The 12,231-nt window shown below is 43.9% G+C and overlaps 1 protein-coding gene across 1 annotated transcript; it reads right to left on the bottom strand.

Annotated features, from left to right (window-relative positions):
* Positions 1-155: 155 nt before the first annotated feature.
* Positions 156-11,766, bottom strand: ACAT2 (acetyl-CoA acetyltransferase 2). Its single transcript, XM_066611340.1, has 9 exons — positions 11,672-11,766; positions 8,783-8,917; positions 6,452-6,633; positions 5,090-5,207; positions 4,120-4,263; positions 3,485-3,607; positions 2,772-2,926; positions 1,452-1,562; positions 156-374 (listed from the first exon to the last, which is right to left on the bottom strand). Exons 1-9 carry the CDS (start codon positions 11,724-11,726, stop codon positions 207-209), a joined length of 1,191 nt encoding a protein of 396 aa, XP_066467437.1. The 5' UTR covers positions 11,727-11,766; the 3' UTR covers positions 156-206.
* Between the last annotated feature and the right edge of the window lie 465 nt (positions 11,767-12,231).

The following is a 12,231-nucleotide window of genomic DNA, read 5'->3' as shown; positions in this document are numbered from 1 at the left end:
ATGTTTGTCCTATTTAGAGAAAGTGCAAACATCCTTAGTCTTATGCCAGAATCTGTTTAAAAACCCAATCTGATCCTGTTCAATTGACTATTAAAATAGTTATATAGTGACTGATGGTACAGTAGACACAGCTGTCAACACTTAAGGAAACCTGAATTTATTAGAGAAATGATGTTACAAGTTAATACAGAAATAAGGAGAGGTTCTTATCTTTCTATACACATAGCAATGCCCATTCCCCCTCCTATGCATAAAGCAGCAACTCCTCGTTTTCCGCCTGTTCGTTCTAGTGCATACAGAAGAGTGACAAGAATGCGGCAACCAGATGCTCCCAGAGGATGTCCAAGGGCAACTGCTCCACCTTCAACGTTAATCTGCCACAAAAACAAAGCCTTGTTTAAATGCCAAATCTAGCAGTCTACTTTCCCATGTTTGAAAGGTTATATATGGGATGTGTGATGAAGCTTAAAACATTCTTTGCTCCAATGATCACTTGCAAGCTAATTCAGGAGTTCTCTAAGGGTACCTTGCAGTGGCTCTTCAACTTTGTTCTGGATGCAGTGTGTAAGTCAAGGCAAGTTTTCGAACACAATCCTAGCTTGCTTGCACAGCAGGACCCTTTAGCACTGCTGAGATATTTAATCATTCACTTACTCCTTGCAGCCTGAGCACTTGGCTCATTTATTTTGAGTCACTAAAATACTCCCCACCCAGCAGAGAAAGGCTAATTTACAATAGCAGGTAGGCTGACACTACAGTTAGGCTTAAAGGAAAAAATTTGATGTAAATCACATCTAAAAAGAAGAGAATATCACAAAACATTGGTATGCAATAGTTTAGCAATGTTTGAATTCTTTGGGGGGGGGGGAACATGAATTTTTGTATGAAAGCATCCCTGTAATACTGGTTGAAGACTGAAGTTTAACTACTACAGATTTGGTTTTTGAAGGGCCAGTAATTAGGAGATACCACGGATGCAGGTGCCTTAATTCAAATCCACTCCACAGCTGATACAGGTAGCACAGGATGTGTATGGTGCTGTGCCTTACTAAAGGCATGCTCTTTGCATTTTAGGTGTGCTTCTCCCCTTGAGGATTTTGAAGCACATGCAGCAACAGATTCTGCTTCCAGCTTTTCAGGAAGTGCTCCACAGATCTGTGATATTTTGCTTGCTCACCATCCTCACTTGACACAACACACAGCAGGCAATCAGGTGTATTTGCTGAAATCCTCCCATCCCACGTCCCAACTTGGCAAGCAACTGTGAAGGAATTGTGATGTATTCTTCTCAGAACTGACTGCTTTTTAGATCTGTTACTACAATGTAGCAAAACTTTTCTATACTCATCCACTGTCTGAGAAACAAGACACATGCTTATAAATTATGTCCCCCCCACACACACACTAAATGCGGTTGTTACTAGCTGTGCTCCTGGGTTTCCAGGACATACCTTGTCTGGATTCAGTTTTAGCTCTTTCGTTATCGCTACACTTAGTGAAGCAAAGGCTTCATTAATTTCATACAAGTCCACTTGGTCCACTGTCCAACCTGCTTTTTCAATCTAGAAAAGAAGGTAATTGATTTAAAATAGTAAAAAGCTACACTTGGAGCGATACTACAAAAATGATCTGCCCTGGAGACAACTCTGCTGCATCAGTTGCCTGAATTAGGCCCAAATCCTAACCAACCTTCCAGCACTGACACAGCTGAGCCAATGGGGCGTGTGCTGCATCCTGCAGTTCGATGACAATCACTGAGGCCTTCTCAAGGTAAGAAAATGTTCCCTTACCTTGCTGCTGGAAAGTTGGTTAGGACTGCACCCTTAGTTGCTTTAACTGATGTAACAGTTAAATGCCACCCCAACCCAAGGAAAATCATTTTATAAACCTAACAGGTATTCGTCAAATAGTAACAAGCACCAGTTTGTGGTTTTGTTCAGGCATGTCAAATTATAGTTTGGCACAATATGAATGAGCCTGGCATGAACTTTGACTCGCATGCTTCCTCTTTCTCATGCATTGCAAATTTCTTCCCCTGGAAGGAATTACACTAGTTTCTTACATTGTAGTTTGCCATTGTATCCAAATAATCAAACTACGGTTTGTGCTTGTCTTGCCAAGTACCATCAAGCCCTGGTTTGCATAGAGCAAATGCAGACCATAGTTTGCCAGTGTGGATACAATGGTAAACTGGTTTGCCACAAACTAGAAAGGGAGGGAGAACACATCACAGCTCATTATGAGGGGAGGGGAAGCTCATTCAGAGCACCAAACCTTGGCATTGCAGCTGAAGGAACTGAGTCTGAGGCATTGCCTTCCCACTTCCTGCCCCTCTACCTTTTTGGTGCTACCCTCTCTCTCGAACTTTACTCACATAAAAGAGAATGTGGAGGAGAGGCATTTGTTAAACAAGAGCAACCTAATTTGTAATGCAACAGCAATGTAATACATTGCTCTTTTCCATCCTGGCCAATGTAGGTGTTATGTTCACATTACAAAGCCAACTGACACAAGAACTGCTTTAAGACTTTTTAACTTTGAATCCATGAAAAGGCCCTTCATGCTTAAACACACTGTTGAAAGCTGACCAAGTTTTCTACTGATCAGTTTCTTGTTGGCTACCCAGCAAGACATGGTCACGTAATGGAACCAGCCTTTTTCTACAAGGAGACCATGCAACATACAATGACCATGCATAATATAAGATTTGTGTTCAGGGTGAACTTTTCACCCCAAAAGGGACTGAGCCAGTTCCTAATAAAATTACTTACAGCTTTCTTTATCGCTGGAACAGGTGCAATGCCCATTACAGAAGGGTCTACACCAGCTTGAGCCCAAGACACAATTTGGGCCAAAGGAGTAAGACCTCGTTTCACAGCTTCCGCTTTCGTCATGAGAACTACAGCTGCAGCACCATCATTTATACCTGAATAAGCAAGAACACCTGTTCTAGACTTATAAAAATAATTTAACGCAGCAGTGGAAAACACCATCTAGTAAAGCAGAATATTAAAGTTTATGAAAATACTGAAGTATTGTACAAATCTTGCAGAAGAAAGCTATTCAAAAAACAGAAAACAGATTCACAGTGGTTCACAGTAAACTTTGTGGAAAGCATAAGACTTGAGAAGAATCCTGGAACAGAAATGGGAAAAGTATTCCTTGCACAATTCTGCTCTGCCTGATGCCAGTTTACCTACCCCACAGCTGACAATCCCTTATGAAGGTCCTTACCTTCATCTCCTACAGTATATATATCACTTAGGGTGCAATCCTATCCTGTTCTGGAAAAGTCAGGCTAAATGACCTGCATTCAGTGACCTGTATTCAGTGCAGGTTTGATGCAGCCTGGGACGTAACTTGGAGTAAGGGAATTTTAGTCCCCTTACCCCGAACAACGCCACAGACAGCCCTATGGGGCTACTCAGATCTTACTAGAAACAAAGTATCTTTACTTCACAAATTAAGCAGCCCATTAACAAACCTGAGGCATTTCCTGCAGTCACGGTTCCCGTTCCATCAGTCACAAAGAAAGGCTTTAGCTTTGCCATTGTTTCTAAGTTGCTACCAGGGCGAGGATGCTCATCAGCTATAACTTCAATAGGACCTGCAAGAAAGTGAGGAATTGCATTGGAAACAGGAACCTGGACATGATGAGACTTTAATCTGGTCCAATAGGGCTCTTCATAGAATGTGTTCTTCTGAAGTATAAGTCTCTCTTTCCAGTCCTCATTTTAGTTACTGCGGAGTTCATCAAAATGTTTATAATGAGAAGACATTTCCAAATATCACGGAAATAGGAAGCAACATGGTTTAGGAACTCCTCCATAGCAGACCTCAGCATATGACACGGTTATTTTATCCCTCATTTGATCTTTATCTAATGCACAAATTACTAATATGTAAGCCTGGGAGGGGGTAGACTCCTCCCTTTGGATTATTTATGCATTAGCATTTCTAAAGCACATTTGTTTCAAAGTCTCCAAGGCAGTTACAATATAATAATTACTATATTTTCTGATCCTGCCTGATCACAGAGTGGATCATAGAGAAATGGAATCATACAACCCATAATAATTCATCACCAGTTCCAAATACAGTACAATTATACACATGTACCTTTCCGAGAAGGCACAACAACAGGCACAATCTCCTTGGCAAAATAGCCAGCATTCTGAGCATTTTCAGCCTTATGTTGTGATTTTACAGCCAGTTGGTCCTGTTCTTCTCTGCTAACCTTCCATTGTTTGGCCACATTTTCAGCTGAAACAGGAAAAAAGCAACAGCTATACACTCCTATCAAGGTGTTGCAAGAGTTACATTACATGTGTAAACAGGTATTGAAAAAGGAATAGCTTGTTTCAGTGTTTCTAAAACTGTGGGTGGGTCGCGAGCCAATTTCAGGTAGGTCACCATTCATTTTAAAGTGTAATTTATTTTTTAATATATTCCACTTGATGCTACCATGGTATGTGACTGCATTTGGGGACATGTTACAGATCTGTACTTTTCGCTGCTTTTAACAATAATTGTTAAATTACTTCCAGGTAAGTGTGGATAGGAATTCAGCCTTTGGGATGTGTGAGAATTAATTTTTTTTTTTTAAACAGATCAGCAACAGCTTTGGAAGGGTTCGGTGGGTTCTTCTTTATGTTAAATAAATTTTTTAACGTACACATATTGTAAACTGTCAATTTACTTAATTAATTTGATTTGATCATAAGGGGTGTTAAAAATTTCCTTGCTTGATGATTTCACTTCTGGCCATGGCGTCACTCCCAGGTTAATGACACCACCTCCGGTGGGTCCTAACAGACTGTCATTCTAAAAAGTGGGTCCTGATGCTAAAAGGCTTGAGAACCACGGGATTATAGGGAATGTGTCTCCTCCAACATTCGGCACTGACACATTCATGTGATTCTATCACATAGGTTTCTGTTTACATAAAATCATTTTACTGTAAATATTTTTGTTGTTTTAATAGAAAATAATAGACAATTGACCACAATTCCTAACATTTACGCATACTCTTTCCCAGCTCATTTTTTCTTGCTTGACCAATGCCATTTTCAAGACTCATGTGACTTACCAGTTATGCCCATATGGTAATGATAAAAAGCATCTGTGAGACCATCTACAAGTATACTGTCCTGCAATGAGGTTTCCCCTAGTCTTACTCCATTGCGCATATGAATGATATGTGGCACCTGGAAGCAAAGTATTTTGACATATTTAGGATTCTAAAATGAAATTGCTTTGAATTTATTTATTTATTTATTTATTTATTTATACATACATACATACATACATACATACATACATACATACATACAGGTATTTATATACTGCCTTTCTTTGGTCGTCAGATTTCTCCTCAGACTTTAATCCAAGGCGGTTTACACAGGCAGGCTGTTCTAAACCCCCGTAAGGATTTTTACAATTGAATAGTTCTAGTCTTTCATAGAACTCCTCCTTCCAGCTGGATTCCTTCCCGGTCTGGCCTCTCTCTGGCCCTCCGCCTCCCATGCTCCACTTGACGGCAACTCCTCTCTGCCACAGAGGGTCAGCTCATCAGTATATCAGCGTGTCATCAGTTCTTGGGTACTTCGGTTGTTTCGAACTGGCAGCCTCAGATCTTCAGGCATACAAGGCGGCAGCTCTACCAGCTGAGCCAGACCTCCTGCCGTGAATTCAGCCAGACCCTGAATTGAGGGTGGGAGCAGCAAGAGGCCTCACCTGACCAGCCATTCTTCATTGTGTTACTTATCTATCAGGTTTGCCATGAACAAATTCAGGTTATGGGAAATTCTCATCCTCCATGGAGGAAGATTGGAGGCTAGGTTATAGTTTATACAATTAAGTTGCTTGTTTTAACAGATCAAAATACGCTGAAGTATTCTGAGATAATCTCTGAGCAAGGTCCCGGAAATTCTTCCTGGAACATATGCTTCAAAAAGAATGAGGCTATGGTATCACTCAGCACTGCAGAATGGCAGCATTCCCCAGTCATCCAAGGGCGCAATCCTAACCTATTTTCTAGCACTGACATAAGGGCAATGCAGCTCTGAGGTCAAGGAACAAACGTTCCCTTACCCTGAGGAGGCCTCCGTGACTGCCCCCCAACTGCAGGATGCAGCACATGCTCCACTGGCATAGCTATGCCAATGCTGGAAAGTTGGTTAGGATACAGGCCTAAGATGACAGTGCAGCACTTCTAGGTCAGAGTGCATGACTTCTAGGGAAACTGAGCTCCTGCTAACTCTCATCTTACAAAATAACCTTTGGCCTCTGAATATCCACCTCAAAGAAACAAGGCTTTGTATTACAAGAATTTCCTTACATTCTTGAAATTCTGTGGTGCTATTTATTTATTTGTCACCATGAGTCCATAAAAGACAGTATGTCGGAGCAGTTGGCATTCACTGGATAACAAAGGACACAGTTGTCTCACCTTGCTCATGCTTTCCATGCCACCAGCTACCACAATATTGGCGTCTCCAGTCAGGATGGACTGAGCCCCTAGGCACACTGCTTTCAGGCCTGAACCACAAATCATTTGGCAGCTCCAAGCCGGTACCTCATATGGAATCCCTGCAGCAACACTAGCTTGTCGAGCAGGATTCTGGCCAGTACCTGCAGAAATATACTAAACTCAGGGAGTGCGGAAAAATGCCGGGCAAATTCCTCCTAGTTACCATCACCCATCCACCCCTGAGAAACAGAAAGACAGGAAACATAATATGGTGGCAACATTCTGAAACACCCACATTTCTTTTAAAGTGAAGAACAAGCTTTTGCCTTCCAAGTCAAACATCACTTTCCAAAGTTAATGTTTACGCATAGCTTAACCCTGCATTTCAGCACTTGGATTTAAGTAGTCACTTTTACTCTGAAAGCCTTCAGTTACATCTGCCTTTCCTTTAGAATAAATTTCAAACACCTTTTTAAAAAATGTTCAGAATATGCTGGCATGTACTCTCCATTTCACCTATATCTTTGGGATACTTTTTTCAGCAAATTCCTAAGGAATCGTTCCATTAGTCACAGTCACACCAGTTAGTGGACTTTCTGACCATTAACCTCCACCCCTGCATGAACACCCATGATTAGCTGGAAGGTGCATTTTCTCTTATGAAGTTTTATAATTCAATGAAGTAAGAAAAGTTCCCAACTTGGGCCTGAAGGTAACTTCCACTATAATTATAACAATAATTATTATAAGTAATTATTATAAGCATATATTATACTTATTATAAAAGATCATAACTACAGTGTGTCACCTCACCCTTTTCAAAATACTTTCTGTTAAACTGTCTACTGAAGGATGCCAAATGAGGGAGGCACATCTGAAGTTACAACCGGTAGGGCAAGGTTGTGAAAGGGAGGTTGAACTATGGATTAAGAAAAGGAGAACTGAATGTATTTGGAAACAGCAGGGTATGAAGGACAACATAGACAATTGTTGGGGTTAGAACAGGATGGATACTTGAAAGATGAAGGTGATTGAGGACGTTTTCACAAGCTGTACTGACAAAAAGGCATTCTTGCAACCGAGTCTGACCTGTGGAGATGGCTGTGACACAGAAAGGTCTGTGTCTGTTCTGCTGGGACAGAAGTAAGAAGTGGGTAGAAACTGAGGGTTTTTGTAGTCCAGACTTTGAACTTTCAGGATACTAAGCCATGATACTTTAGGAGAGTGCCTTCTCCCATGGATGAATTCTTTGAGTTATGTACGAATTGTCTTTCAGGTCAAAGTCCTCAAAGTGGATCACACACAATTAGCATCAGAAAATAACAATGTCTTTTGGCTGCTGCTGGTTTTAAAAGCTGCAGCAGGACCAGCTAAAATAACCATCCCTAGCTGCCATTTCTTCTCTGCAGCACCTCCAAGCAATAGAAAGGGCTAGGGAAGATGAGAAGTCCTTACTCCTGTCCAGGTGGTCTAGCTGCTGGTGTTGGTTCTTAAATGTTGCAGAAGTAAACAGTCCTCAAAATTACCACAAACCAATCATGGCAGCAGAATAGGGCTTCCACTGGAACCTGTGTGCATGCCAGTACACACCTCATCCCTCCCTCCTGCCCTCAGATAAGTTGATGCTATTTCAGTTGATACTGTCATCTATTGGGGATGGTGGCACCTGAATTACGGAATTCCTTGCTTAGAATTGAATGAATTACAATACAGTCATTTCTTCCTTAAACAAGGTTGCCATATGGGTATCTCTAGCAATTGTTTCTAAATAAAATGCAAGGATTTGTTCTCAGGAAATAGGACATATTACGGCTGGAATGAATTAAACCTCTTGGTAGGATTGCCAGCAAACTATATTGTACACTGAATATCCTCACTGCATCTGAAAATGAGATAACTGTGGCAACTCCTGCTTGCTTCTTTAATCTATCTTCCACTCCAGCTACTATCTCCTATAATCAACGGGAATCCAAGTTCTGTTGATTACAGAATCCAAGGATCCAAGCCACACCAGGTAAGGGGAAGGAACAGATGACTAGGCTAGGGAACGAAAAAGAGGGAGAAGCCACAGTTGCCTCATCTTTCCCTGCAACAGGGACAGTAAATGTTACATCACAGAACTCCAGGTTGCAGCCTGTCAATCCTAATTATGTGGGATGAGAAGATAAGCTGTACAAATATGGAAGATCAACAACTATAATTATCATATAAATGCATTCTTTGCCATCACAATACAAACATGGTCTCAAGAAGACGTCATAGACAGGATCCAGACCAAAATTTGAGATCAATTATTAATTGAAGACAGACCTGCTGTTAAGACTTGTCCAAATATAACCTCAGACACTTCTTCTGGACTGATTTTGGTCCTCTTCAACACCTCCTTAATGGCCACAGAGGCCAGTTCATGGGCATGCAAGGCAGACAAAGCTCCATTGAAGGATCCTGGGTAAAATACAATGTTACATTTTTTAAGACAGGCATATTATCAATCTGCTCTTTTTCAAAGATGCATCCTCAGTGAACGCACATGAACCCCAATCCTAGCAAGACACCCATAAGCAAGGTATGGGATGGGATAGTGTAATGTCAGCACAGCTGAAGTTATATTCCACAGTAAATCTTTGCATATAGGTGGTGACAGTGTCACTTGCAGTGTGATCCTGTGCATGCAGACCTGAGACTTACTCCCAAATAAGCAGCATCAGGTTGCAATTTAAAAACAGATGAAAGGAGCTGGCCAAAGATTAAATTGTGAGCCGGCAGGTAGAGCCCTAAATAAAAACCTGAAGCAAAAGGCAAGGGAGAGTGGGAGGAAAATTTTACCATGCTTCCTTGGTAAAGTTAAAAATATTCTAGAAAAACTATTTGGGGAAAACAAAATCAAACAACAGCTAATCAGAAGGGAAACATGAGTAAAGAAAATGAGGTTTTAATGATTTATGGGAAGACGTCAAAGAAAACGCCTGGCCCTGCAGACTTCTTACAAGGACATGCCTTACACAACAAGTCAAATTAATAATCCACCTGGTTCTGTACTATATATCCTGCTGAGAAACAGTGCAGTAATCAAGGCACTCTGCCCTTACTAAAAAAAAAAAATCCTCAATTCCAGGGTTTCCCAAACTGTAGGTCGGGACCCATCAAGGATTGCAAGCTCATTTTTGGTGGGTTGCAAAACGTTTCTGAAATATTAAAAAAAAGATCTTTGCAAGTACCCTTGCCCAGTTTGTTAAAGAAAATTGCAGCCTCGGGCAATCCGGATGGAGAGACTGCTCTTGCGACTGCTGACCTGTGGTATGAGGTCATTTCATATCCCCAAATTAAAATGTCCCATCTTCCAATTTTCTGTAGTAATTGGCATGCCACAGATCATCAAGCGTGAACCTAGTGTCAGCCTTCTGTCTGACCTGAAAGTCCTTAACTGCACATCTTGCAACCCAGTTTGGCTTTCAGGGTATGCTGGAATGACTGCGAAGGTTTGGGGGAACAGTCCCTGGGGAGTTCCATTTCTAGGTAGAGTCTAGCAAATGTCTACATACATGTACTAAATGTAAGGCCTCTAGCAGCCTGGCAAGCACAGGGTACTGATTATTAAGTTACTATTTTTAATAGTATTGTCTAGTGGCTGTCCACTGGTGTTCTGCATCTTTTTAGATTGTGAGCCTTTTTGGGAGCCACAATTAGTTATTGTGAGCCATTAGATATTTGATTTTTCTCTGTAAACTGCTTTGTGAACTTTTTGTTGAAAAGCAGTATATAAATGCTGTTAAAATAATAATATTTCTTCCTAGATCCCTTTTTTTGTTTAGTAAAGCTATTCGGGCCGCAATGCAGTGACATTTTAAAAAGTGGATCCCAGTGCTAAACTCTGGGAAGCATTGCTGTATTCCCTTTGGGCTCAAGTAACTCAAAGGCACTCAGTGTGTGGCTGGCAGAATTTTTGCAGATCAGAAGGTGCAACCACCCACCCTCCCACAAGCAGGGTTTCACAGCACCCCTCTAGGGCTGCAAGCCCATGCACCCTTTCCTGAGAGTAAGCCCCACTGAAGACAATGGGATTTTCCTTCTGAGTAGACAAGCATAGGACTTGTGACACCCAACTGCTGCATCCAATAGGGTCTAGACCACACACCCTTCTGGCTGCTCAGTCCCACCTCCTCTTAGGGGTTTAGTTCACGGACTGAAAGAAGAGAGGGGGCCGGGCTTGCATGGTTCTACCTGCCGCAGTCCAATCGGAGCAAGAGTGACCCGCCAGGGAGATTCGCTTGCAGGCAATCACAACCCCGGTCGACACAGTGGCTCTACCGCCAGCGAGCCAATCTCTGCCAGCAAGACACAGGCGAGGGAGGAGCCTTCGGGTGCAAGCAAGTAAACAACCCAGAGGAAGCACAGGCTTCACAGCGTTTTATGCCAATAAAGGTGGAATGAATGAATGAAATGCTTCACAGCGTTGATTTTGCAGCGATCTCTCTGCAACCAGTGGGATCGTTCTGGGGTGCGCACTTTCAAGACCTCGCTGGGGATCCCCACTCTGGCTGCAGAACAAGGACAGAGATCGCGGCGTTCTCAGGCTGCATTTGAAGCTTCCAGTCCTCGCAGACACAAGAATATGGCTTGACGGTGCAGTCCAATGCACACCTTCCTGGGAATAAGCCCCACTGAATTCAATGGGACTTGCTTCTGAGTAGGCATTCATGGGATTGGGCTCCAACAAAGCTATCCTCCCGCCGCCTTCCGCAGTTCTTCCTTTCACCGAAGATGTCTTCTTTCGGTTTGCTCTGCCGCCCGCTCTCCACCGCCAGGAGCTCGCAGCTCAGCATCGCCGAGAAAGGAGCGAAGGCTGCAAGCCTAGCCACACTTACCTGGAAGTAAGCACCACTGACTACAATGGCACTTACTTCTAAGTAGACGTGCACTGGCCTGGAGCTTCTGACAGCCCAATCCTCTGCACATCTACTCAGAAGGAAGTCCTACTGCAGCCGATGAGGCTTGCTCCCAGGTAAGTGTGCACAGCCTGGAGCATCCCAACTCCTCTGAGCACTGGTGGCTCTGCAGGGCGAGGCTCCAGCAGGGAAGCAGGGCAGGCAAGCTCCCCAGAGGGATCAGGCAGCAGGAGGGTAAACGGATTACTGGGGATCGCGATCCTTTCGCGCGGGGCAGCAGGGAGAGGAGAGCGGTGCGCGATCTGCCACTCACCAACCGGGGTCCGCGCGGCGGCCACGAACACGACGCCGTCCTTCCCAGCGCTCATGGTGCCCCCAGCTGCCGCTCCTGACGCTGCAGCCGCGATCCCTTCTTCAGCCCTGGCCGCCGCCTCGCGCCTCCCACACTGGCAGCCCGGGGCCCGCGTCCTCATTGGCTGCGCCAGGCGACGCCTTCCCTCCCCCGGCCCTTTCGTCAGGGGAGCGCAGGACGCGTAGCTCGCCGGGCTTGCGGAGGCTGCAGAGGGAGAGCTCCGGTCTGTGGCGTGGGGAGGGAGAGGTGGTGCCTGGCACAGTCCTTGCAGAGCTGGCCTGGGGAGGGAGTGGTGGTGCCTGGCACAGTCCCTGCAGAGCTGGCCTGGGGAGAGAGAGGTGGTGCCTGGCACAGTCCCTGCAGAGCTGCCACTCCAGCCCAAGGAGCATTAGCAGCGCAGTAGATGTGGTTACAGGCAGCTTCAAAGACCCTCCTCCCTGCTGTACAGTGTTTCCCAACCCATGGTACGGCTACCTCCAGTGGGACTTGAGGTGGTGCCTGGTGGTGCTTGTGGGACCCCT

This window comes from Tiliqua scincoides, chromosome 1 (genome assembly GCF_035046505.1).
Source record: "Tiliqua scincoides isolate rTilSci1 chromosome 1, rTilSci1.hap2, whole genome shotgun sequence".
Taxonomy (NCBI): domain Eukaryota; kingdom Metazoa; phylum Chordata; class Lepidosauria; order Squamata; family Scincidae; genus Tiliqua; species Tiliqua scincoides.
Note: the sequence above shows the minus strand (reverse complement) of the source record. Positions and strands in the feature narration are given on the sequence as shown.

Coding starts and splice junctions, on each gene's coding strand:
- ACAT2 (XM_066611340.1), bottom strand. CDS start 11,726: ATGAGCGCTGGGAAGGACGGCGTCGTGTTCGTGGCCGCCGCGCGGACC. Junction 6,634..8,782: donor TGGACAAGTCTTAACAGCAG/GTCTGTCTTCAA, acceptor ATATTTCTGCAG/GTACTGGCCAGAATCCTGCT. Junction 4,264..5,089: donor TTACCATATGGGCATAACTG/GTAAGTCACATG, acceptor TTCCTGTTTCAG/CTGAAAATGTGGCCAAACAA.